At 45.4% G+C, this 24,563-nt stretch overlaps 1 protein-coding gene across 1 annotated transcript; it reads left to right on the top strand.

Moving 5' to 3' along the window:
* Nucleotides 1-849: 849 nt before the first annotated feature.
* Nucleotides 850-24,360, top strand: LOC308044182 (uncharacterized protein; the record flags this gene model as incomplete). Its single annotated transcript, XM_080350703.1, has 18 exons — nucleotides 850-934; nucleotides 1,810-1,924; nucleotides 3,245-3,419; nucleotides 4,034-4,145; nucleotides 5,108-5,214; nucleotides 6,022-6,148; nucleotides 6,709-6,829; nucleotides 7,110-7,195; nucleotides 8,244-8,368; nucleotides 9,631-9,690; nucleotides 13,741-13,807; nucleotides 14,968-15,062; nucleotides 16,672-16,800; nucleotides 18,615-18,729; nucleotides 19,702-19,839; nucleotides 20,535-20,701; nucleotides 21,157-21,245; nucleotides 24,165-24,360. 18 exons carry the CDS (start codon nucleotides 850-852, stop codon nucleotides 24,358-24,360), a joined length of 2,109 nt encoding a protein of 702 aa, XP_080206829.1.
* Nucleotides 24,361-24,563: the final 203 nt, after the last annotated feature.

The following is a 24,563-nucleotide window of genomic DNA, read 5'->3' as shown; positions in this document are numbered from 1 at the left end:
AAAGAAGTCCTTTCCTTCTGTTGAAGGGGCGAGGAATAGAAAGGCTTGAGGGATATGGCCAAGTTCTCAGGGAAAACGCGTGAAGCAGCCTGGCACTGAGTGAAACTGCCTCAAGGCCCAGACCAGTCTCCCAACATTCACAACTCTTTCCCCCCTCTTTCTCTGTTTGGAAATGAATTTAATTAAAGTGAATAGGAGTTGCTAAGAGACCAGAGGAGTTCTAGAGTTTGTTGCTGAGGCTGAATTGCCATTCTGCTTCCAAGGTTTTGCACTGAGAGGGATGAGCCTACATAAAGCACGCCCAGCTCTAGGGAAAGTTGCTATTTCCTCGTTGTAGCTACAGTCTGGTTACCAGTTCTCGGCACCTTTCTTTATTTTACTGAACTGCTTCTTTCTTCCCAGACACTGGCAAAAACTAAGTTCACCTCTTTATAGGGTCTCTCTGCCTGTGTCCGCCCTGTAGATTTCTCTGTGTGATCTTTCAGGTTGGAGATGGCAGTGGCTGAACCCGCGATTTGTCATGAACAAGTAGCTTTGGAAATTAAAAGGTTGTTACTGCTAAACTCTCTCTAGTTTGTTACTCCTCATCCTTTCCTTTGTTCCACCATGGTTTCAGCCCAGTGTTTACAATGGGCCAGGTGAACTCTTCCAACTCCATTTTTGCAGCTCAACATTTTGGTGTGACACTCTGGCTCATCTTGAAACACCAGGAATCTCCAGGCAACCTCCTGGGCAAGGGTTATTTACCTTCTGAGATGATATGTTTAGTTTCACATGGTCACATCATTGCTAAATTACTTTTCAGTTTTACCAGACCTTTGTTATCTCAGGACCAACCCTACGCATAAAATGATTAGGAAGATAATGTATAGCCTGGGAAGACATGTGTCTGCTGTGGTATGTGGGACCACCCAGGTGAGAAGATTTCTGCATGGTGAGTAGTGTCTTCTGAAACAGTTCCTGGGTGGAACACCTTTTCCTCATCTGAATGCAGCAGAGACCTTGCTGACAGTGTTCTGGGAGCAAAGCAAAGAGCAACAACAGTCTCGATGCACGATGGTCTTATAATATATGGAGCTACTATGGTATCCTTTGTGCTTCTGCTATTTTCAAACACATTATTTGGGCATGGTTGCAAGGCTCAGTTCATTCACAGTAATGTTAAAGTAATGTCACTGGAACAAATGACAAACCAGCAGCAAAAATGGTAGCAGAGAAGCACTCAGTGTTAATGAGGAGGATTATTACTCATAGACTGTGCCATAGTTATTTTCTCTGACCTAGAGTAGAATCATGGAATCATAGAATGTCCCGAGTTGGAAAGGACCCACAAGAATCATCGAGTCCAACTCCTGTCCCTGCATAGGACAACCCCACAGTTCACACCATGTGTCTGAGGGCTTGTCCAGTCTCTTCGTGAACACTGTCAGGCTTGGGGCTGTGACACCTCCCTGGGGACCCTCTTCCAGTGCTCCAGCACCCTCTGGGTGAAGAACCTTTTCCTAATGTCCAACCTAAACCCCCCTGGGACATCTTCCTGCCATTCCCTTGGGTTCTGTCATTGGTCACCAGAGAAAAGAGATTGGCACCTACCCTTACTCATTTTAACAGTAGAGACATTTTGCAAATATTTCATTCACATAAAACACAGCTTTAGTCTTATTGAAGTTATTTGTGAGGTCACCCAAAAGAATAGCTGAAGAGGGGGATAGATTTGTTATGATGATGACAATTTGACGTTTGTAAAACAGCTCAGTAGTTACTGCAAATACCCATGCAAATAGTTCACTTTTCTGTGTTTATCCCCAGGTGCTTATTTCAAGATTCAGCCTTCTGTACAGGAGGCCCTGATGGAGGGGAGAGCAGTCGTAGCCTTGGAAAGCACCATCATTACACATGGCATGGCCTACCCTCAGAATCTGAGGTGGTGGATTTTGATGTATCTCATTCAATGAAGTTGTAAGATTAAGGCACATAACTGGTGGATCAGTACTCAAAACCTTTGAAAGGGCAAATGGTAAAGTCAGGTTGCAAGGCATGCAGAATATGAGCTCCGGTGTAAAACAATTGTATTTGTTCTTCTGAGGACACATGTGGGGTACCTGTTTGTGTCCTTATCCAACACCTGAAGTTTCTGTCTTCCTTTAAACTGTGGCAGCAGGTAATGTCATCACTTGCTCCAAGATAAAGCTACCAGCCTTTTCAGCTACATAGTTTGTGCAGATATTGAAAACACTCTGCAGGTTTTTTTTGGTATATCTTTTGTAATGCAAAAAGGTCTGGAACACAATAGTGAAATCTGTTCCTTAGTACCACTTCGAGCAGCTACTGTGAGAACTGCTGGCTGCTCTGTGCCCTTCTGCTGACTTCTGTGCCCTGCACAGACACCCCCGCACCTCCCCCTCTTCCTCCCCCATGCCCCTACCCTTTATTTATTGATGTTCAGTAGACTTGTGTTTCATTGAGTTACAGTGCCAGAAATCACTGCACTCTCCCCTCCATCCTTGTGTCCAGAAAGTGCAGGAAGGTTTCAGTATTGACTTTCCATGTTGCTTTTTACCTGGTCATTATTTTGCCTGATATTCTACCTTAGATTGAAGGTCTAAAAATTGCAGTTTGGGGTAAAAGGTAGTTTCAGTAGTTGAAGATTGCCTAGCAAGTGTACAAATAGCTCAGAAAGGGAAAAGAAGCTGCTCTTAAAAAGGATAGTGTACAAATGACCAAGTATAAAACCTGCAAAGCTTAGAAAGACCTAGTCTGCAGTGCTAGAGTATCCTCAGGCTACAGCTTTTTGGCACTGTTGTTACTCTATATCTAACTGCCTGTACTATGAAAAATGTATTCCAGTCATTTGAGTAGAGCGTGAATTACTTGGGGTTTCTGTGAAGGTCTATGATCTCAGGGAAGTAACTGGTAACAGATATAGAAAGGTCCTATTCTGAGAAGATCCCTACTTGCGGTAGTCTATTGTACAACCAGATTTGCCTGTAAACCAAGTGATTTTTTCTCAAAAGTGAAGCTTGGGCATGGCTGTCCTGAAAACGGGAGCTCTGCACTTCTGCAAAGTCAAGTGCAAAGACTTCTGCCACTAGGGAGATACAGAAGAGGAATTGGACTTAGCTGAAATCACAAGAACTGTATAAAAGTGGAAACAGTGAATGATGGCCCTCAAACATGGCAATTTTCTTGTCTGATTGTTTGCCTCGCTAATTTTGTGATTGCTGTCTTATTTATCTTATTCTAGCATGGCCAGAGAGGTGGAAGAAATTGTAACAGCAAATGGAGCAGTGCCAGCCACTGTAGGTATTTTAACGGGTCGAATCCACGTGGGACTCACAGACGAGGAACTTGAGTTCTTGGCAAGCAGTAAAAATGTTGTTAAAGTATCTCGGAGAGATCTTCCTTTCATCCTCAGCCAGGTGTGGTATGCAGACTTTCTATTGTGCTGTTTTCTGTGCAGTAATAGTATAATGCTTTCCAGCTTCAAGCCAAGGTGGCTTTTAAAGCTCCTGAAAATATCTCGTAAAGTGGTATCTATCTTGTTGGTAATCTCAAACGTGGTCCTGTCTAGCTAGAGTCAAAATACAACAGAGTAAGGGAATAGCAGTTGTGAAATAGGGCGCCTGAAAAGTCATTCTGGATTGGCTGGCAAGCCATGAGCACTTGGCTAAGAATATTCTTCTTGGCATGATAACTCATCATCATGTTACATGTAAACTATGTGACATGCAGGCCATCCTGAGTACTGCACACAGCGCTTAAGGTGACACTAGCTGCCTGTGAAGCCTTCTGATCGGAAAGCCCTGGAGAATAAAGGCCTTTGTTATCACCAGGGCATGAACGTTTTACATAGTGGAGACAGTGATTCCTCTGCAGTTTTGCCTAACAATATCTCTATCAGAATTTCACGTGTCAACTGGTGACAGCAGGCTGCTGTGACATTGCTGTGTGGTAGACCACTGCTATAGCTGCCTCCATGTGCTGTTCTCTGGGCCACCCCGGGTGCTGACTTTGACTGGTTGTCCCCTGACAGGGCTTGTCCGGTGGCACTACTGTGTCTGGAACCATGATTGCTGCACACAAAGCAGGAATCCCCGTATTTGTGACGGGTGGCATAGGAGGCGTCCATCGGGGAGGAGAGAACAGTAAGAAAAATCAATATATTCTGCTTTTTTCTATGTCGCTACTGTTTTGTTTAATTTCGTCTTTTTCCCTTTTCCCAGTCTGTCCTGCAGTAACTGTCTGCTCAGAACAGTAATCATTCTTCTTGACAATACTGTGGTTGTTTTCTCTCCAGTATCTCATTTTCAGAAGCTTCAGAATACTCCTCTTGAGCACTGGCCAGTTGTTAAAAGGGTGGGAGTTTCTCTTTATCCTTTGCTTACACGGGTTATATAGATATTGTTTGCTGGTGCAATGGGAGCTGACTGTACCTCTCCCACACTGCAATGGCTGGATAACCTGATACTGGCTACTGAGCACAGTGTTATCAACTCTCTCTCAGCTCATGAGGAGGGGAGTATCACCACAAAAAAGCTTTAGGCCCTGGTCCATGCTCCTCTCTGGAAAACAGCCCAGCCTTGGCAGTGTAGTTTGTGACCTTTAAGTACATTCTTCTTAGCCATATATATTCCTATTATAGCTTAAGTGCACTGCTGTGCTGGATACCATCCCTTTCAGATGTGATGTAAATTCCAGACCAGAAAGTTTCCTGAGGTCAGCAAAGCTCCTGTGGTGCCTTTTTTTTTTTTTTTTTGCCAGTGATGTCAATACCAAAAATCAATATCTACTTAAATTATATTGTATCTCTTTGAACTTTGTCCTTGCTTTATATTACCTTCTTTCTTTTCTACCAAATTTTTGCATGCTGTTTATCAATGTGATCAAAGAGATGAGAGATCCAGTGCAAGGCCACATCTCTGCCCTAAGGCATACAGCCTCTTTTTTGTCACTATCTGATGATCTAAATATGTAATATTTGTGGATTTAAATGGTTACAAAAGCAGACAGTGGCATCCCAGGCAGATATGGTGTTTTAAGAGGGCAGATCACGTCAGCTTGGAGTACACCACAACCACCCACACAACAGCTGCTTGTCCCTTGACAGCTCTGGATGTGAGTGCCGATTTGACAGAGCTGGGACGAACTCCGGTTGCTGTTGTATCTGCAGGAGTCAAGTCTATCCTTGATATTGGCAGGACACTGGAATATCTGGTAGGTATCTTGGGCTGCTTGGCCTCAAAGTGGGTAATGTTGCACTTTGGGTACACACAGTGATGTTGGGACAAGTATTAAGGCTGAGATTTTTAGAAATGACTGTTGAGAGGACGAGAAGCCATATTTACAGTTCTTCAGCCCTGGGGGTGTACAAGGACTGAGCTGCTCCCTAACATCAATCTAGCCATGCCCAAGGGGCTATTCCAGCAGCTGTTCCAACTGAGGCCAAAGGCAGTGCTAGCCATGCCCTGTTTCTCTGGCCTTATGCTTGGGAGAATGCTCCAGAACTGATGGATCATGCAAGGTAGATCAGTCAAATACTAAAATAAAATCAGAGTTAGAAAGGGAATTGATGATTTTCAGTAGAGTCACTTTTTGAGGTTTAGTATGTTAGAAAACATCAGGGCCAGCCCCTCAGGTGACAGCCAATGTCAATATTTCTCAATCACAAACAGAACTCATTTATATTCCTGTCTGCTCATGACATATCTTCAGATCACGGGTTGTTTCCATGGGCTCAGTATTGCACTAATGACAGCTGCATGCCTTTTGATCAGTTCCAAGCATGAGCAAAGGACGTGCAAGTCTCCTGGGTCTCAATAAGCCAGATTCTGTCTAACCAGTTGCCATATTTGTCTCTTGCTTTGAAAAATGTTGATGATAGAATGGAATTAATAAAAATAACGAACTCTGTGCTGAAGAAAGGTGGTTTCTAGCTGGGTAGAAGGAAAAAAATCACATTCTTTTGGTGTGTCCCCCTTTCCTCCACTGATTTACCTGCTTGTATCGCCTCTGCTGCTGCAGGAGACCCAGGGAGTCTGCGTGGCTGCCTTTGGAGAGTCAAGGGAGTTCCCAGCCTTCTTCTCACGCCACAGTGGCTTCCAGGCACCATATCACGTCCGGAACGAAGAGGAGGCAGCTGAACTCATTGGTGTGTTTCAGAAGGGAAAGGCCCAGGGAGGGCCCTGGAGAAGAGGGACATAAAAGTCACCTTGGATGCAGTGCTTTCTTTTTTAACTTTGGAGAAGAGTTTGTCCCAAAAAACAAGCCATCCCACCTCCGCCATTCCTGCTTCAGTGCTTTGAAAATAAAGGAGCAGGGAAGTTCAGTCTTTACAGCAAGTTTTTTAGCTAGCTGCAGCCACCTTGGCATGCTCATACACATTTTGTTCACGCTAGTGAAATGGAGGGAACATGTATGTTAATGTGCTTACAAAAACAGCTTCTGGACCTTCATAAGTGAAATCAGTTTCTTAAAAATATATATAAAAATATATATATTGGCCCCTTTTATTGTACAGACAAACTCAAAATAAATAGGCAGATGTAAATTGATTAGTAGCTGGAAAAGACCCTGTCTTTGGGTCAGGTAAGAACAGGAGCTCCAGCTCTGTGGGTTCCTTCACCCTATGCCCTCTCTCCTCTATCCTTTTCCTTCAGTATTCGATTTATTCCAGGAGAACCACTAACAATTTGCCCTGTCCTCTCCCAGCCAGCGCTCAGGGGCTGGGCCTAAGCAGTGGGGTGCTGATAGCGGTGCCCTGTCCCCAAGAGCGAGCTGCCTCGGGCCAGGTCATTGAAGAGGCCACCCAGCAAGCTCTCAGTGAAGCCAGGTGAGAAGCAACCTCAGCCCTGTCCTTTCCTTACTTGGTGGTCTCGGGGAAATAAATGACTTCAGGGACTCAGCTGCAGGGGCCGTAGCACAGCTTAACCTTGGGGATGGGTGGGCCCACAACATGCTTTCAACCTTGGTTTTATCTAACCTGAAGCTTCTTTGCAAGGCTGTTAATGGTATGTGGTTATGGAGATAAATTATCTGCTAGCAGCAGTTCTTCTCCTCTGATACTGTTTCAACTCAGTCCTCATCTGCAGGTATTTTCTTTACATTTGCAGGTCCAAAGGCATCACCGGCAAAGAACTGACCCCTTTTCTGTTACAGAAGATCAATGAATTAACCAATGGGAAATCGCTGGACTCCAGTATCCTTTTACTGAATAAGGGAAATGAAGTACTCCAGTCTACTTCAAATCTGTTCTGATAGTGCTTGGTGGAAAAAGCTGTCACCTTATTGACAGTGTACCAAGGAACAAACACTTCAGTATCTGCAAACAGAGAAGCTTAGCGACTGCATCCTGCTTTTTGAGGAGCACTCTTGCTGTCCTCATCCAGTTGTGCACAAAAAATTGGAGGCCAGCACAGATAGCAGGTGGTCCAGAGCCCACAGAGATCCCCCACATCTGATCCTTAACCTTGCCTGCTCCACAACAGAGACTCAGGACACTGTAGTGGAGTTGCTCGCTGGGAGGTAGCTGGGCTTCCCAGGGCTGTACATCATGCCACCTTCTCCAGCTCTTCACATGGGGGTGGAGTAAGAGAAATCTGGAAGGTAAAGCACCCTGGGTGAGCAGGAATTCTCTTGCACAGGCAGCAGAAAAGCAGATCTACTGGCTCGGATGCCAGTGCAGGATCTGGAAGAGCTGGGTTCACATCCAGGCTCTGCTGCTAATCCTCAAGAGACCTGATCAGTCAGGACAGGTTGGTAGAGGTGTTTTTGGATATTAGAGGTGTGTGCAGTCACAAAGTGGTACTGACACTGCTTCCAATGAAATTGCTAAAAAAAAATGCTTATAGAGACTTGGCAAAAAATCTCAGTAGGCCTCTGTTTCTGGAAAAACTGGTCAAGATCCTCTGAAGATTTTTAGACTCTCAGCTCTAGTTTAAGCACTTTACCTTATCTTTTCTCTATGAAGCCTTTGCTTCTGTTCCCTGTCTGTCAAATGGAGATGACAGGCTTCTTCTCTGTGGACACAGGGAAAGGAAGGTGAAAAAATTTTAAAATTCAGGGTGTTCATGCAGTAGTGTAACCCAGTATATATGACTCCAAAGGATTATACTATAGGGGGATCAAATCTATCAAGTCTTAGAGCATGGGCAGTCTGCTTTCTTCCTCTAGGCAGTTCATACATAGGCTTCTGACAAGTCAATCTTGCTGGTATTTTTTATTTTCCTGAAAGAAATGCTGAACAGACCTTGCTCTGATCCAGAACAATGCCAGAGTGGGCAGCTGCATTGCAGTGGCCCTGAGCAGACTACAGAAAGCCAGAAGGAAGGGGAACCTGCCTCGGTGTGGGAACACAATCACACCTCAGCCAGTGAGTCCCCTGCTACCCTCCGTATAATGCCTCTCTGCTGACAGCACAGGATAAATTTGTATCTGTTCCCAAAAGCAAAACGTGACTCAGACAGAGACCAATCTATCTGCTTCACATTGGCAGACATTCTCTCTTTAGTGCTTTTTATTCTTCTCAGATAAGTATCCTTTCCTCCTCCCCCCATCCACATTTACAGGGAATAAACACTGACAGTGGCCTAATCCCATTAAGTCTTAGACCATCAAATCCATTAAAACTTTAATCACCTTTTCACCTTTTCCTGTGCCCTCCTATACAACTTCAACTGTATTGCTCTCAATGCCAGGGCCCTTGTGACTTCAGGAGTAGACCTGGAAGAAGGTGAAGGGAGCTATTTTGAGCTGCTGAGCCATATACATTTTATAAATATCTCTTTTTGTTGGCCTCCTGGTAGTGATTGCCAAAATTACAAGAGGTACAGCATATCCCAAACAAGATCCATTATAACACAAGTATTCACTGTCTTGGACTTTGTGTGTGCCTCCTAACTTACAGGAAATCTATTTTAGGTAGTCTTTAGAGAGCTGAAAAAAATTTCTAAAAGCCATTTGCAATAGGATTTGTCAACATAAAAGAGGGCAGTGACTCCAGAGGCAATAACCCAGCATTTGATGGAATGAGAAAAAAGAGCTGTATGATGTCCCCAAAGAATCTGGAAACTTCCTGTTTGTGGAACTGTACTACATTTTCTGGCTTTGTGAGACAATAAGACAGTGATCCATAAAATGTCACTGGGTACAGCAGTTTCTCCTGGGAGCCTGCAAGAAACTATTGCATTTTTCTGCCCACTTTTCCCCCATTTTTTTTTTTACACAACAGTGGCTGAATGTTTTTGAGGTTCGGTATGTCAAAAATTGTCCTAAGAGGGGTGGCTTCAAGGGCACTGACCTGACCAGAACCCTGCAACTTCTTTTATTACTCTGTCACCATACAGAGAAACTGCCAGCACCCACGTGCATGTGCAGTAACATCCCACCTGCCACGCTGGGGCTGGCTGTGAGCCGGCATAATTCAGAAAGCAACATATAGAAGATATTTCCATTCTTTCTTATCAGGATTGTACAGATCTGTGTATAGCCATCCAAAATAAGCACAGGCCTTCAAATTGTAAATTAGATAGCTTCCAAGAATATGGGAAAAGTGATTAGGAAAAGCAAAGAAGACTTGGAAAATGTCTCCTCAGGTCTTCCAACCACTTTTTACCATTTTCTTCCCTCTTAAAGGTGGTGATCGGAGGTATCAACGTTGACTTCATAGCCAAGGCGCTGAACCCTGTCATCCTGGTACTGTATCTATAGTAGCTTTCTTGGCACCACTGCCATTTCCAGCTGCCTTTACAGGGGTGCCAAGCTGAAGTGGGATGGGGGGGAAGGTGGTATCCATGCATAATATCCACCTGCCCATATGTGCACACATACACAAACCTGGGAGGTGTAGTGCTGCATATTTGGTGGTTTTATCTAGATGGGCAATGAGGTGATACACACTGACCTACTCTGTTCCTGTGCTGAAAGTCACTAACCCTTCCACTCAGGACTGAGACAGAGCAATGCATCATCCTTACAATTTCCACGTCTGACTCTGCCTTCTACAGTGTATGTTAAGGTGCCTTGGGGCTGTTCTCTGATGCCATAAGCCTGTAAGAGCTCTTTTAGTAGAAGGGCTGCACAGGGCACTCTAAAGCACATATGCAAAGAGCTAGAAGCAATGGGTAAAGACCCTCACTGTGCTATGACAGCTTCTAATTCAAGGAAAGACCCTATAGGGAGGAAATCCCCAGGTAAGAGCCAGTTCTGGCTGCCTGGGACTGTCTTAGCTATGGAAAGCAGCATGAACAGGAGGAAGAGTCTCCATGCAGAGCACCCACAGTGGTAAGAAACCTTTGAAAAAAGTAGCACTTACTCAGTTGCAGGTAAACCAGAGACCAAACTTCCCCAGTCGTAAAGGATTTGAGTGGCAAAAAAGAAAAAGAAAAAAGATTGCTTTAAAAACCAGAACATTTTAAACATCACCAGACCCTCTCAATTTGTTTGACTAAGAAACAACCAAGAAGCTGAAGTGGAACAGACCTGGGACTTCCCCATGCATATGACAGCCATTTGCATGGCCTATACAATTTTTGTTGAGCTATAGGAAATGCTACAGATGGAGGTGGTGAAGCTTGTTCAAATGTCGTTCAGTGACTCAAATTACCCTGTGCTGACTGCCGAGGCAGGTAACTCCTGCTGTCAGATTGGGCAGCCTGTGAAGACCTCTCAGTCAGATAGGGAAAGACATGCTGGGGAAGCTGTCCTGAAGGAAGCTGGCTATTCAATGATACAGAGGCCAAACAGTATGACAATGGTCAAGAGTGACACATGCTGTGGCTTCAGCTATGAAGGCTTGCAAAAACAAAAGTTCAAGTGCTTCAGCTATGATCTAACTGATAACAGATATACGCTACACTGAGCTGTCAGGACAAGGAGCTGTGTCCAAAAGTGGGCAGCTACCCTTTGGCATGTCAGATGTGAGTGCAGATCCCTGGACAGCCTATGACATGGTGAGATGCCGAGGACAGCTGTAGAACCCGCTGGGAAGAGCTGCTGGGGAAAAAGGAAAATGGAGATTTTAACATTGCATGAAAAGGCATTAGCTGCCCTTCTGCACAGCAGCAAGCCCTAGAGCTGATGGTCCATTGTGGCAGCCACCCAAATGCCAAGCTGCAGGAGGATTCAGTAACTGACAGCCAAAACACTTCTGCTGACAGCTGCTGCGGTTGGGCACAGAGGAAAAGGCACCCCCAACAGCGTTGCTTTGTTTTGGCTTTTAAGGACAGATTTTTTCAAATGCCTCAGCACCCAGAGAGTCCCACCCTTGCACATGTTGGACATGGTGTCCCAGTTAGCAAGAAAGCAGCTGTATTCTGTCCTGATTGTAATTCCACATGGCTTTCAAGGCTACCCAGAAGGAAAGTGCTTTATAAGTAACTATCTGACCTGCAGGGGACGACACATGGTCTTGCTCAGAGAAAGGTGCTGGAAGAAGTGTTATGGTTATAACTCTCTCAGGATACCCAGAAGCTGAGCAGAATCTCATTTTTACATTAGGAATTCAAACCTCTTAGGACATGGAAGAAGGTCCCAGAGACTCTCTCAGTTCTCTGATATGTGGCCAGGAAGCATCAGCCCAGTCTTATTTTGAATCACCTTAGCAATGCCATTTTCATTTAAGTTCTTTCACCTCAGGCAGACCCACCTCAACACAATGTAGAAGAGATGCCCAAGTACCACTCAGACTTGGAGTTACTGGCTGAGCTGGAAAGGTGCCATGAGAGCCAGTCATTTTTCTTCAAAAAACAGGCTGCTAGGTTCTCTCTCACTGCACCCACCTGCTACTTTAAAGAGAGATTTAGCATCTTCACTTCTTTTGGGCCCTGTGTGGTTGTACAATAGCAGAGGGCACCTACAGCTAGGTCCCTATGTGGGAGGCTGGTAGTCTGCTGTTAGGGCTTGGTGTAAAAAACGTGAAACTCTGCCTTTGGGGTGTGGGGGGGACTAAAAGAGAAGATCAACATGCCAGAAAACAAGAGGGGCTCCTGAGTATTTTCAACATTCCTGCAGGCATCAGTTTTGAAAAACAGATATTGAAACTGCTTAAAATAGAGTTTGTGCTCATTACTGACAGCAGTTAGTACCCTCTTTTAATATTGAAATAGTGGCCTGTCAAAGCCACATTGTTTGACTTGCCTAAACAAGCATCCTTGCTTTTGACTTTGGAGTATGGGTTTTTTTCCCCCCCTCGGCTGCCTCTATTATGGACAGTGAGATTTAGAGTTAAAATAGCCAAGCTCAATGCTTTTGAAATCTGCTACACTCAGCAGGAGACAGTTGCAGATGGAAATGTCCTCATTCCTGGCAGTACCAGTGGCAATTCCCATGGAACATGAGCAAATGCAACAGCGGGGCATTTGGATTAACAAGGAGTGACAAGTAGTGGAAAGATGGACAGAGGCCATAGGTTGCTTCTATGCAGGCAGTTCTGCTCAGGTGGTCTGAGCACTTCACGGCTTGGAGAACTGCCAGACAGAAAAGCAAAAGTGTGAAGAATTAGCACCAAGTCTTACAGACTACAGAGCCAGGAAGAGCCAGGGCAAACAAAACCGTCCCGGAGGTCAGAAAAGAGTAATAATATTTAGATGGGAGAGCAGCCTCTTACGGTGGCAGGGCTGGAGGCAGAAGAAAGCATTGTGTGCAAAGGACAGAGGTACTGCTTCACATGGGGGAAGAAGTGTCCTCAGGTACCTCCGGTACAAATTTTGCAAACACCCAAGAACAGTGGTGGGTTGAAGGCAGAATATTTCATACTGTGAGATGGCAATACATTTACTTGTTTAGGATGGATAATGGTGTTTACAAGCAAGAAAAATGTGTATGTGCAGGGAGCTGCTGTGTACAGACATGCACACACTTCAGTGGTTGCCACCCAAATGCTCCAAATTATACAGAACTGTGAAGATCACTATGACTGCCTGTGGCAAGTTGTCTTTAGAAATGGAAATTATGTTTCAGGATTTTATGAAACAAGAGCTTTAAAACCATTTGATAGCCAGATGAAGCCCAAAGAAATCTGAGCATTTACTAGTGTAACTCTTCTGGTATGAGAATTAGAAGGGGGAGATGGGTGAGGGACTACCCTTGTTCTGACAGCTTGTCTGTTTGTGACAGACAGATAGAGGAATGAAAGGCAGATGCAATAGAAAAGAGAAGCTGATAACCACACAGGTGGAAAAGAAGGGTATTTTTGATGGGGGAGATGTTTGGGAAGAGAAGGGTGAGTGAAAAAGTATTCAGACACTGAAACAGATCCTTCCATGAGTAAAGTACAGATGCAGTACAGGCAAAGGTAACCAATCTCATTTTACCTTCAAACAAACCAACCAGAAACAACAACAAACAAACTGCTTAAAGGGGGAACTAAGTGGTCCAGAAGGCAGCTGCAGAGCCCATCGGGGCTGGGTCAGCAGCTCTGGCATCCTGGTGCTGTTGTGAGCAGGTAAATTCAGAAAGGCTGCTTGTATCAACTGAAACACTTGTTAGCATTTTTCTAAGAGGTCTTCGCAAATAAGACCAAAATAACAATGCATGGGGAGATCAAGCAGATCTTCCCTCCCAGGAAGCAGGCCTTTGTCATCAAGGCTGAAGTCTGTAGGTAGCTGCAGAAGTTTGTATTGCCCTCAGTCTGATAGCTAGATGCCTTCTGCTCCAACATCAACTTCACTTCACTTGCTAATGGAGACACAGCATCTATGCCAAGCAGCCCTCCCAGTTTTACCAATTAACAACTTATTCTTCTAGGGTGGTGGGCAGACAAATGCTGGAAGAGTGAGACGAACCTTTGGCGGCGTTGGAAGAAACTTGGCAGGTGCCTAGTGCTTGGGTTTGCCTGTGGGTATGTGCCAGCTGTGGTTTGTCCTTTGATGTTCCTTCAACAGCAGGAGCTCTTGAGCTCTGTTCAGATCTGGGACACATTAGGCAATATACCAGTGGGCAGGCTGCCTGGAGAAAGCAGGGGCCATTCTAAGAAAGAAGAGGGGAGGGAACTGTGATCAGGAAAAGAAAGGTCCACAAAGATGAAGTTAACTAGTATGTGATCCCAAATCAAAGTTAAATAATCATCAGTGATCTCCAATGACTAGTGAACAGCCTGGCCTCAGTGTTGACTTTAGTGACGGGTTATAGTCACAATAGGAGGATATCTTGAGCAAGAATTTGAAAGGAATAAGCTTATTCAGAGATCATCATCCATTCACCATAGACAAGAGGAACTGTGGCAGAGGAATCATGGTAGAAGAGGAAGGGCTACAGTCCTTGGCAACAGGAAAGGGTCACGCTGTGCCTGGTACTCCACCACAGGCAGCAGCAGACCAGCCTTTGGGTACTGGAATTAGCAGGAGCAGATTACAAAATGATTTTACGATTACTCTGTCTTTTTGACCTTTCCCAAATCTTTCTAACACAAGTCTGCTATTGCTTCAGATCACAAATGGAGAAGCTTGAGGGAAAATAAAAAATGCTACCCATTCCAGACATTGAGGTATAACTTGTGGTAACTTGAAGGGAGTAGAAGAAGGGTTTCCTGTGAATTCATGCAGATTCAGTGGTTCTAGTGAGACAGCATGGTGGGAACAGCAGTGTGGGAAGGCCAGCAGCAGGTAAGGTTGCACACAGAAGCAGTGTGGGAAAGCCCACATGCCTGCGATGGTAAGAGAGATTATGCCAGTGAAGTGCAGAAGTTTCTTCCCGCTTCTTCTCTCTTCCTCCACTCCCAGATGTTCCAAAAAATCCAGAGAATTCAGAGTGTCAGTGCAGCGGGCAGACACAGATCATCCCACCCAACCTCAGCCAGTCATTTGCAGCAGCTGTGGCTGAGTTCATCCTGAATGTCCTTCTAGGTGTGGATTGATGAGCATTAAGCTTTCCAGGAGAGGGCTTTCCAACAGACACTCATCCTGTACAGGCTGTCACTGTGCTCACAGTACTCCAGTGGATTTATTAACATCTTATGTTTCCATTTGCTTTTAGACTGCTTAAGTCGTCTTGGGCTGACACCGCTCTTTTTATCAGCCATAGGGAAGGATGAACATTCAGAGTCTCTCCTGAACTACTGTCACCACATGGTACGTTGCACAGTAATGGCACCTCAGAAGCATGGAAGTTATGACATTACATAGTGGGAGAGTCTTCTCAACCCTGGCAGACATAAGAGCCACCTTCCATCAGGCTAAGACTAGGAAAAATTCAATGTTCCTTTGGTTACAGACAATTATAAAACAAGGAGCCACCCGCCAAAACACAGGCTAGGTGTATGTACTGCTTGGAGTCCGAACCACAGGGTCTGAATTCAAATTCAGGGAGTGGTTCCTGAAGGAGAAAGAGAAGTAAATCAGGAGAATCCATGAATGCTTCTAGGAAGGACTAAGCACAGCCAGAAATACACAAAGCCTGACCCTAAGGACAGGCAAAGCAATACCAAAATCAGCCTGGCTTGGGTAAAGCATAAGACACAGAAAACCTGGAACTGGGATCCTAGACTGGACACCTCCCAGATTCAGAGAATTAGGGTTCTCCACATACCTCCACACACTCCTCCCTAACTGTGCACCAAAGGAATACCTGACTTCAGCAGCAGCTTGTCCACTGAGACCAGGGGGCCAGGAGCTCACATCAAAGCAAAACATCACCACCCAAAGCCAGGAGCAGAAAAAAAACAGGAGAACAATCTCACCTAGGACATCAGGCACCTCCATGGCACAGAGGCAGGGCTGAAGACGAGCCAAGGGTGTGGGTGGAGATCTCAGGTGAGGCTGATCAGGACCATTAAGGCCAATTAGTGCCCTCAGGACCCTGATATCCAAATAGTGCACATGAGACCTTAGTTCTGGCTACCTGAGCAGCTCAGTAATGAAGCAATAAGAGCAAGAACTCTTTTGGTTTATAAAGGCTTCATAGTGGCAGGTGTATAATCCCTTCTCTACCCAGTACAGTTCATGCCATCAAAGTGAGCAGTCTCCCAAAGGAAGACAGACTAGCTGGCCAGCCACCAAGAAATGCTTGCTTGTAACAAAACACATTACCAGCAGTGTTGGAAAGGACCCTTTCCTTAAAGCCTCCAACTTTCCTGTGAACTACTGAAGGGGATGCATTTCTCCATCCACATGTATATTCCAAGAAGTGCCCTGAGTTCTCTCAGCAGATCATTCACAAGACCCATGGAGGAAGAACACCTCGTACCTATGCCTGCAACACTTCTTACTGTAAAAATGGCCCAGGGCTACCCTCAGAATCAGGCTGTGCTGTCAGCGAAGTGACTAACAAACCCAGTAGCTGAGGCAGGCCACCAGGACTCGCCCAGTGTCTTGGCAGGCCATCGAAGTGTCACATGAGCCATGGGAATGGATGGCTGGAGCAGGAAGGGCTGCAGACCACTCTTCCATTACCACAGAGACACAACCAATGGAACTGCGTAGCAGAGACCTGTCACTCTCATTTACTAAATGATTTCTTTAACCTGTGGCATTTGTTGCATTGCAAATGTTAAAAAGATAGCCATCTGCCAGCACTGTCTAGACCGAGATACCTCTGAAATGTTGCTCATCTCAAGGGAGAAGGGAGGCTGGAGGGAGAACAGCAAGCTGGGCTACCATTCAGGTGAGCATAGTGAAGGAATGAGCCGAGTGTGGCGGAGAGAGAAACGTGGTCCATGTGTCACTCTCCTCCCTGTTGTAGGACATGAGCACCATCCTGCAGCTGGAGGGTAAGAGCACAGCCACGTACTGTGCTGTGGTCACCAGTTCTGGGGAGCTCAGCGTCGGCTTGGGAGATATGGACATCCACCAGCAGATAACAGAGCAATACGTAAGCACACCATCTGGTCTGTAAGCTTTTCCTTGTGAGAAGGAGCTTGGATTTGTGACGAAAGGCAACTGGTAAAGCTGTACATGGAGGGAGCGGTTGTGCAGAGGCAAATCCTAAAGTTAACCCCAGGCTTTGGCCACTGAGATTGCAGAACGGCAAGCTACCAGAGCCCTCTATTGCTTCTGACCCAGGTGGATCTTCTATTGGTTTCTCCTCCATACCGTATCACCACTGCTATCATCCCATGACATGTAGGCCAGAATCCTCTTCATTAACCGTTCCAAACTAACCTATCATTTTTGGCATCTTAAAGCCAGCAATAAGTCCAGTCCACCTGCAGAAATGGTATTTCTCCCTTTAGGGACAAAACAACAACAAAAAGTGGACAAAACAGCAGTTAAAGCAAGTTTTCCAGTTCCACCCCCTCCCCACCATCCCCATTGTTTCTACATGCTGAGCTGTATGAACAAGCACTGCTGCTCTGCACATCCAAACTTTCAAAACATCAGGGCTAATGGAAGCTGTGAGTAAAGACTGATTTAGTGAAAGCCTCATCACTATACACTCCTTCCCTACTCATTCTTTTGTTGACAGAACAAAAGCCTGTGCTTCATGACTGACAGCAACATGGATGTTAAGTGCAATTTACTTACTAGTGGGATCCCCACAGGGTGGAGACTTCCTAGGGAAAAATATGGTCATTGCCCCCACTTACATCCCCACCCTGCCTCTCCCAGGCTTTAGCACAGAAAACCATTGCATGACAGACTGATTCTGCTGAGCTTTATGAAACAGTTGTGGCCAGTGGAAACTCTGAACCAATCTTCTGCTGTGAAGTGTGTTCTGGCAGCCCTTCTTTCCACCAGGATTAGCAGAGACATGGGTGGGATGCTGCATGGGTGCCTATGGTACTGGCCTGACCTTCAGACAGTGGTTGTGCAGCCTCAGGGAGCCTAACAAGGGAATGGCAGGTCCACTGTGCCCCATCTCTACGTGGTTCAGTGGGACCCAGGAGTAAAACATTAGTGGACAACCTGTCTCAGGAGGCATAATGCACAGAGGATGTTAAATGACATGGGCAGCAAGCAAAGGTGTAGTCAAGCCAGGCATAGCATAGGGAATCCTACAGTGACACTAAAAAGCAGCATCCTTTTCCCTGTAGGTCTCTGACCGACTCATGGGTACCACAGCAGTCCAGTGAGGACCAGTAACTACCTTTCTGTGCTGGAGGGGCCCTCTTGGTTGAGTCCAGCTCTTGGTGGCAGGGAGCGAGGGAAGGAGGAGGGAAAGAGACAAGACAAATGGAAAAATCAATTTTGCTTAAGGAATCACCCTTTTAGGTTTGTGCCTGCATCTAAGGGGCTGCAATATGAGTGAAAATCGTACATCCCAAGCCTGAATCAGGCTCTGGAAAGACCCTGTTGTGGCCTTTCAGTACTTAAAAGGGGCCTATAAGAAAGATGGGGACAGACTTTTTAGCAGGGCCTGTTGGGATAGGACAAGGGGTAATGGTTTTAAACTAAAAGAGAGAAAATTCAGGCTGTACATGAGGTATAATCTTTTTACAATAGACGTGATTAAACACTTGCTCAGGTTACCCAGAGAGATGGTAGATGCCCCATCCCTGGAGACATTCAAGGCTGGGCTGGATGGGGCTCTGAGCAACCTGATCTAGTTGAAGATGTCCCTGCTCATGGCAGGGGGTTGGACTAAATGACCTTTGAAGGTCCCTTCCAACCCAAACTATTCTATGATTTTTTTTCACCCTGCAATGACTCGAGGTGTTTCTGCTCTGTGTCCTGAATTTTCTCTAGGTGTCCCAATTCAAGGAGAACCTGTGCCAGGCCCCTCTAGTTTGCATTGATGGAAATGTGCCTCTTTCCACTATTCAGTATGTCTGCCAACTAGCTAGGGAGCATCAGCTGGCAGGTAAGGAGAACTCACCCAGCCCTGGCCCCATAGCTTCTAACAACCTGTGTGCCAAGATGCTCCACACACCCTGAGCGCTCACCACTGCTGCTTTCTGGAGATAGATAACCAGTTGTTGTCTGACTTGCTGTGTTATTCAGTGCTCCTTTCTGTATGCTGCTGCTTTACTTCAAACGGATGAAACAGTTCTGCTTTCTCTGAGTTTTTCTCATTCTGCAGCTAAATCCCGTTTCCCACAGGGTAGGAGCTGTAGTCCTTGGGCACTGCCAGAAAGCCAGGGAAAGCTGCTCTCTTTGCCTTTAATCTCAAGGCAAATTTATGTGCTTCTGCCAGTTTGAGCAGCAATATAGTTTGTTTTTAGCATATTTTGAGAGGATTTCTCTCTCATTTCCCATAAAATATATACTCCAGTCCCCTGGAGACCTGTCACAAGGGTTTCTAAACCTTTGGAGTTATGCCTTCATTTTTAAAAGCAAATTCTGAAGAAGGAGACAATGTTCTTAAAACCCGGCAGAGGCTCCAAAACCAGCTAAGGGGAGTAACAAACCTGAAGTCTGATTATACCTCTGCAGAGCCAGAAGCAACTGTGTCATTGCTGAGCACCGGAAAGGAAACCTTGGGAGACCTTGTACCCTGCACAGGGGAAATATGGAACAGGCTGCCCAGAGCGGTTGTGGAGTCTCCTACTCTGGAGACATTCAAAACCCGCCTGGACTCCTTCCTGTGTAACCTCATCTAGGTGTTCCTGTTCCAGCAGGGGGGATTGGACTAGATGACCTTTGAGGTCCTTACCAAACCCTAACATTCTGTGATTCTGTGAAATATAATAGCGTTTGTTTCTACAATAATAAATTACACCCATAACCCCAGTGATGCAGATCATGCTAAGCCTTCTACACTGCATCCTGTTCTGATGTAGAGATGAACCACTAACTGATAAATTAACTAACCAGTTGCAATGTTGTTTTGAAGTGTGCTATGAGCCAACAGATGAGAACAAGGCCTCTAAGCCATTCCTCTCAGACAGCTGGAAAGCACTCACATACATTTCCCCCAACCTGCAAGAACTAAGAGCAATAAATCGGACCCTCGGGAACCCTCTGCCAGCAGGTATTGAATACTCAGAAAGGTCAGTCACAATTTTAGGCAACTTAGATCCTGGAGAAGAGCATTTTCCTTTCAAACCCCCATTTCAAGCAAATTGGGTTATAACACAGTGGAGATTCACAAGCATTCTGGTGTCTTCTACCTTACAGCCATCTCTGTGTGGGTTGTATGGCCCTGGCCAGACTGATGATCTGTCAAAGAGCACAGTAGGCCTGGGATAGCTCCTTAACCAAAACCGGAGATCCCGTTTTCCTTACTTCATCAGCTAAAGAGGAACAATCTCTGGTTTGTAAACATCTCTAGAGCATGATGCTCTGAGCCCATCTGTCCCAATTGGTACTGCCCTTTGCAGAAATGAAATACCCCACCATATGCAGGTGGGAATCCAACAGCATTGAGACAAGGAGGTCATGTTTCATGAGAGTTTTTTGATCTCTGCAGACACATGTTTTGTCCCATGAGGGGTGATTTCCTCAGCATAGGATAGAGGTACGGTATGGAAGACTAACATTGGAGAATTCCATGTTTCCCATGATTAAAAGAAAAAAAATCATATCAATCACATTTCAGAAGAGCTCATAAATAGTAGCACTCCTAAACAGTAGTAGTGATGCTCATAAATAGTCTGGTAGACCATAAAAAGGCCAGTTGAGGACCTTAAAACTTATAACACAGTGTTTCCTCTCCACTGTCTGAAGAGCTGCCATCCAGGTTAGAGGATGTTCTCCAGACTGCAATGGCCCTGGCTCGCCCTTTGCTGGCCCACTTGCACTGTGTGGTGGTGACCCTCGGCGCTCATGGTGTCCTCCTGTGTGGAAAGAGCCTGGGTGGGAGCATCTCGCTTTGTCCAGGAGCTCACAAGAAGGTAAGGTCATGCAAGACAACCTTTGAGCTCTCTCTTGCTTCTTTCTGGGACCATACAGCGCCGTTGCTATTTCTGGTGGCATGGCAGCAATCCTGGGAAACCTGGCGTCACTGCTGGCAAATGTTCACGTTTAGGGGAGTGGAATACATAGATCTGAAAGAAAATCAAGTCTGTCCATGTACTGCTGGCTTCCTAGCAGCAGTGTTTATAGTCAGTGAGTTTTAAATGTGCTTAACTATGAATATTCATGAGTTCAAGCTTCATTTTCAGGAAGCTTCATTTAAATTGCTGATCTCTTTCAAAATGTGAAAAAATATTATTGCTGCCTTTTCTTTTATTTCCCCCCCCGCCTTTTCTTTTTCTTTTGGCATCCTTGCAGGTCTGGATGGCATCAGCCACATCAGGCCTTTTCAGCTTGAGTAATTCCCACCAGCTTCCCTTCTCTCCTTTTACAGACTGCTGCCACCAGCCTCTGTGCCACCCACTACCCCGCCATCCACATCGGCAGGGAGGAGATAGTCAATGTCTCAGGAGCCGGTGACAGGTATATTGCTCACTACTTTTGTCTTCTACAGCTGAATGTGAAAGTTCCATAATCAGATTTCTTTGAAATTTTATGGCAAAGGCAAATGACATTCTGCTGCTTGAGGAACAGACACTAAGGACACAAGAGGACTGGTTACTGTGATTCTTTGCAAACCTTCCTAAAAATGTTCCCCTAAGCATCCTGGAAGCCAGTCTTACCATTATTAGTTTTGCTTTTCTTTAAGATCCAAGCCTTTCATGGCAATCTAGTCATTCTGGACTAGCCCAGGCTGAGCTGCCAAAAGCAAAGTAAACCACCTTACGTGAAAGCTGTCTTACTAACGACTTACTTTACTTCCACACTTCTCCAATGGAAGTGGGACTGCCACTCAGCAGCTAAAAGTGCCCTATAAAAGCATTTCATCAGGTTCTGCCTCTGGCAATAGCTCATGCTTCAGAAGAGTCTGCTGTATAATTCGCCTAGCTGTTCACACAACGCTGTACATAGGAGTAGGAAATGACAGGTATTATTCCAAGTCCCACTGATCAATTCTCAGTCTGTCAGAGTAACACTTTAGTATGCTCCTTGTTAACTTGTCAAACTATATGTCATAGTCAGGTTCTTTTCTTTCTGGCTTTGTATAGAACAATAATGGATTCTACCCTTTCATTGCCTCGGGCTGTATGTGACAGATATTTCCTTTTATTTTTCTACTCTTACCTACCAAGAACTCAACATAGCAACACTTCTTCTTTCTTTTATGAGTGGGTAGAATGAAAAGTATTTTTTGAAACCTGAAGCATTCTCAGTATTTGAGTTAGGATCAATCAATAACTTCTTGCCAAGCTAGTTAACACCAGGACACACTCCTTGTGTCCCAGATCATGTCTGAGATGAGTCGGCTACAACTGCAAGCTGGTCTTCTCCAAATAAGACCAGAATGTGGTTCGGAGCAGTAAGTGTAACCGTAGAGGAATGGGGGTTGGCAGGAACCTCGAAGGGTCAGCCTGTCCTAAGGAAAGCTCAGCTTTGCTCACTAATTCTAGCATATGTAGACAGCCTCTGCCAGCCCCTCCAGGGACACAGCCTCCTCTCTGCACCATCTGCTCTGTACATAACTCCCCATTACCACAGGACAACTTTTTCTAGAGACTAATGTGAACTAAACATTGTCTTTAGGGGTTCCTTTCCCTTTTCAAAAGCTTAATTTAAGGGAAGACCAAAGGTGAGATAAAGTGCGGCACTGCCAAACACATTCACTGAGTTACACAGGAGTACCTGAAGTTTCTTTTTCCTTCTAAAGCTATCTGAAATCTAGGGACCCAATTACTGCTCCTGTTCCTGAAGTAATATTGGTCTGGAAATCCCATTTACCACAGTCCCCAGTTCCATGTGGGAATTTTCACAGTCCCCTTGTCCACACAAGGGATGTCCTTCCTGGTGACCGTGGCTGCTCCACTGAGCTGCAGAAATCCCTGTTCTGTAGAAGAGTGTCAAACCAGGCTGGAAATGCTGGGACACGACATCTATGCACATGCCATCACTGCAGCATATGAACTGGTAAAGTCACCTAAACCCAGCCTGGTGGCACTTTCAAGGGACTGTGCAGCAGGGTATAACCCGAGGCTGTAATACATTCATGGCTCAGCCCCTGTGAACCCCCAGACTTTTGAAGCACTGATCAGGGGATGCTGCGCACCCAGAAATACCGATCAGGGCATCTCACGCCTCACTTCGCCCATGCAGCTCTGCTGCATCTCCAGAGATGCTGCTCCAGTAGCCGTGCGTGTGTGCAGGGAGCAGCGGCTCTTTGCTCCGGGCACCCGGCTGCCGTGGCAACACAACACCACACGCCCTCACACAGCATCGCTAAGGGATGCTGCCCCAAATATTTACTCTGAGCTTCTGGAGCTGGTGAGTGATTGAATGGTTTATGGAAACCATAATCTTGTATGCCTTTGTTATGGATAAAAATATGTTGAGGTAATTAGTCAGAGTGCAAAAAAAAAAAAAAAAGCAGTCTTTTTCCCTTCCTCATAGATTTACTCATTAATCCTCCCTCCCTGCCATTACATTTTCTTGTCTTTGCTTCCTTCTCTCAAATGTCATTATCTTCTCCCTCCCCTTTCACTTCTCCTTTGTCTTTCCTAGCATCGCTACTGTATGTAGCTACAAATAAACGCTAATCGCTCCCCATCAGTCACAAACACCACCCTGCACTTATCCATGCCTCAACAGAGCCTTCTCTCTCAAGCCAGGCAGATGGCAAAATCATCCCTTTCTCTTGGTGGCCTTCTCGGTGCCCCGTGAGGACCTGTGGGTGACTGCTGTCATTCCAGGCACACAACACAATTTTTACTGAGGAATCTCAGAGTGGAAAAGCATAGCTAAAGCTTACAAAAATCTGCCTCAAAAATCTCATTTCAGCTTTGCATTTCTTCTTCCAACTGTGTCTGTTGCCCCCCTCACATACGTGTGGAAGCTTTACTTCTCGTCCCATCCACCCCTTCCCAATGGGGGAAAGTAGGGAATGTAATGAAGCGCCAACAAGGAGCAGAGAAGTGACAAAATAATTAGAGAGCAAGGGAAAAAATAGATTCTTTTCATTTTAGACTCCTTTCTTTTCTCCTGCCTCACCTGGAAAACTGAGGAAAAAAGAAAATGTGGTGGATTGGGAAACTATGTCAGCTTCTCAGAAGACAAGCAAGTAAAATGCAAATAAATAGCACTATTTGTTCCTCCAAGGTTAAAAATACATAAAACAAGCAAAAAAAAGAAAAGCGAAACTTCTTGTTAGAACCTCATTCATCCTGTGTGACATATTCTTCTGTAAGTGTTGGTTTGGATTCAAATGAATTCTCTCACAAATGAATGGCCATGTTCTTGATGTCAAAGCTGTTCCCCAGTGTTCAAAGCTGCCCTTCTTTCTCTCCACAGCTTAATGGCAGGAATTCTCGCAGGAATGCTTGCTCAACATGACACAGATACCTGTGTCCGGATGGGTCTGCTTGCTGCAAGCTTGTCTCTCCGTTCCTATGAGCCCATTTCCCCAAACATCAGCACCTCCAGTGTCAACCAGGAACAAGTCAAGAGCAGGAGCTGGCCAGAGGTGCAGGTATGGAAGATGGACTAGGGCACTGTGGCTTTCTCATCCATCACATCCTCATACTTCCAGTATTGCTATTTCTGGGAACTGGGCTGAATTTTGAGCTTCGACCTCAAAAGCTGGATGCTCAACAGAGGACTTAGACTTTTGGTGTACACTGCCTTTTGGGAGGCGAAGTATCAATGGAGTGCATTTGGTGACAACTTGTATTGCACTATTCACCCTTATGT

Source organism: Nesoenas mayeri, assembly GCF_963082525.1.
Source record: "Nesoenas mayeri genome assembly, chromosome: 1".
Taxonomy (NCBI): domain Eukaryota; kingdom Metazoa; phylum Chordata; class Aves; order Columbiformes; family Columbidae; genus Nesoenas; species Nesoenas mayeri.
The sequence above is the reverse complement of the archived record's forward strand: the minus strand, read 5'-3'. Positions and strand labels throughout refer to the sequence as shown.